The sequence below is a fragment of the Mustela erminea genome, chromosome 3 (genome assembly GCF_009829155.1).
Source record: "Mustela erminea isolate mMusErm1 chromosome 3, mMusErm1.Pri, whole genome shotgun sequence".
NCBI lineage: Eukaryota > Metazoa > Chordata > Mammalia > Carnivora > Mustelidae > Mustela > Mustela erminea.
This window is the reverse complement of record NC_045616.1, coordinates 6923827-6926444: the sequence shown is the minus strand read 5'-3', so window position 1 is coordinate 6926444 and position 2618 is coordinate 6923827. Positions and strand designations below refer to the sequence as shown.

The 2618-nt window shown below is 50.7% G+C and overlaps 1 protein-coding gene across 1 annotated transcript; it reads left to right on the top strand.

The window, feature by feature from the left end:
* Nucleotides 1-337: 337 nt before the first annotated feature.
* Nucleotides 338-2112, top strand: LOC116585846 (actin, cytoplasmic 2-like). Its single transcript, XM_032335143.1, has one exon. It carries the CDS (start codon nt 417-419, stop codon nt 1542-1544), a length of 1128 nt encoding a protein of 375 aa, XP_032191034.1. The 5' UTR covers nt 338-416; the 3' UTR covers nt 1545-2112.
* Nucleotides 2113-2618: the final 506 nt, after the last annotated feature.

Sequence of the window (2618 nt, the reverse complement as noted above, 5' to 3'; positions counted from 1 at the left end):
TTTATTTATTTGACATACAGAAATCACAAGTAGGTAGAGAAGCAGGCAGAGAGAGGGGAGGAAGCAGTCTCCCTGCTGAGCAGAGAGCCTGATGAAGAACTTGATCCCAGCACCTTGAGATCATGACCTGAGCCAAAGGCAGAGGCTTTAAACCACTGAGCCACCTAGGCACCCCAAAGTCAAAGCTTTTTCACGACAAAATAATCAACAAAATGAAGGCAACTTACAAATTGATGGAAAGTATTTACAAGCCATACATCTAATTGGTGTTCACAATATAAAAAGAAGTACAACTCAAAATGAAATATTCCAATTAAAAAAGCAGGTGATGACCTCACTCGCCGCCGCCGGCCCGTGCTCCGCGCTCTCCTCCCGCTCGTCCTTCGCGTCCACCGCCGCCACCTCCGCCGACCGCAATGGAAGAGGAGATCGCCGCGCTCGTCATCGACAACGGCTCCGGCATGTGCAAGGCGGGCTTCGCTGGGGACGACGCCCCCCGGGCCGTGTTCCCGCCCATCGTCGGGCGACCCCGGCACCAGGGCGTGATGGTGGGCATGGGCCAGAAAAACTCCTACGTGGGTGACGAGGCCCAGAGCAAGCGGGGCATCCTGACCCTGAAGTACCCCATCAAGCACGGCATCGTCACCAACTGGGACGACATGGAGAAGATCTGGCACCACACCTTCTACAACGAGCTGCGCGTGGCCCCCGAGGAGCACCCCGTGCTGCTGACCGAGGCCCCCCTGAACCCCAAAGCCAACGGCGAGAAGATGACCCAGATCATGTTCGAGACCTTCAACACCCCAGCCATGTACGTGGCCATCCAGGCTGTGCTGTCCCTGTACGCCTCTGGCCGCACCACTGGTATTGTCATGGACTCTGGGGACGGGGTCACCCACACTGTGCCCATCTACGAGGGGTACGCCCTGCCCCACGCCATCCTGCGTCTGGACCTGACTGGCCGGGACCTAATGGACTACCTCATGAAGATCCTTACTGAGCTCGGCTACAGCTTCACCACCACCGCCGAGCGGGAAATCGTGCGTGACATCAAGGAAAAGCTCTGCTACGTGGCCCTGGACTTCGAGCAGGAGATGGCCACGGCCGCGTCCTCCTCCTCCCTGGAGAAGAGCTACGAGCTGCCCGACGGGCAGGTCATCACCATCGGCAACGAGCGGTTCCGCTGCCCGGAGGCGCTGTTCCAGCCTTCCTTCCTGGGCATGGAGTCCTGCGGCATCCACGAGACCACCTTCAACTCCATCATGAAGTGTGACGTCGACATCCGGAAGGATCTCTACGCCAACACGGTGCTGTCCGGCGGGACCACCATGTACCCCGGCATCGCTGACCGGATGCAGAAGGACATCACCGCTCTGGCGCCCAGCACGATGAAGATCAAGATCATCGCGCCCCCTGAGCGCAAGTACTCGGTGTGGATCGGGGGCTCCATCCTGGCCTCGCTGTCCACCTTCCAGCAGATGTGGATCAGCAAGCAGGAGTACGACGAGTCGGGCCCCTCCATTGTCCACCGCAAATGCTTCTAAACGGACTGCGGGCAGATGCGTAGCACCTGCTGCATGAGCGAACCCGGAGTAGCAGTTGCCCCGGCAGATGTGCACACCTCATGCCGGCCTCGTGAAACTGGAATCAGCCTTTGAAAAGAAATTTGTCCTTGAAGCTTGTATCTGATATCAGCACTGGATTGTAGAACTTGTTGCTGATCTTGACCTTGTATCTAAGTTAACTGTTCCCTTGGTATATGTTTAATACCCTGTACATATCTTTGATTTAAGCCCTTAGCACATGTGGCTCGGTCAGTTCGTGGCTGAGGTTGAGAACACGTTTCTGGAAGATAAATCCATTGATTGGAGAACCCGCAAGGCCGTGAGGTTCTTGATCTGTGCAGGGTATTAATGTGTAGGAGCTGCCTATTCCAGGATTTCTCTAGAGGCTGGCAAGAGTCCTGAACGAGTTGTCATTTCTGTCTTGCCGGTCTAACAGGGTTGGGAAGGTCCGAGCCTTAGGACCCACTTTCCTTTCTTACCCGATGTTTTCCTGCCAGAACACCGTGGGTTAATTGCCTTGAGTTGGAAAACGGTTTGCATTTACAACTGTAAATTTATTCATCCTTTAAAAAAAAAAAAAAAAAGCAGGTGATGAAACTGAATACATTTTTTGTTGTTTTTTATTTTTGCAAAGAAGATACACAAATGCCAACAGATAAATGTTCAACATCACCCATCATCAGGGAAAAGCACATCAAAACTATAATGAGGTATAACCTCATTACCTGTTAGAATGCCCATCATAAATAAGACAAGAAATAACAAGTATTGATAGAGATGTGGAGAAAAGCAAACCCTGTGCCCTGTTGTTTTGAATGTAAATTAGCCATTCAGTTCAGAAAATAATATAGAGATTGATCAAAAAATTAAATAGAACTACTATATTACCTAAGAGTTCCTCTTCTGGATATATGTCTAGATAGATATTGGTCAAATGGTAGAAACATTCAATTAGACAATGGCTACATTCTGGGGATCTACTCCACCTTATTGTGGTTATAAAAGTACAGTATTGTGTAACTAAAAATTAAGAGAATATATGTTAAATTTTCT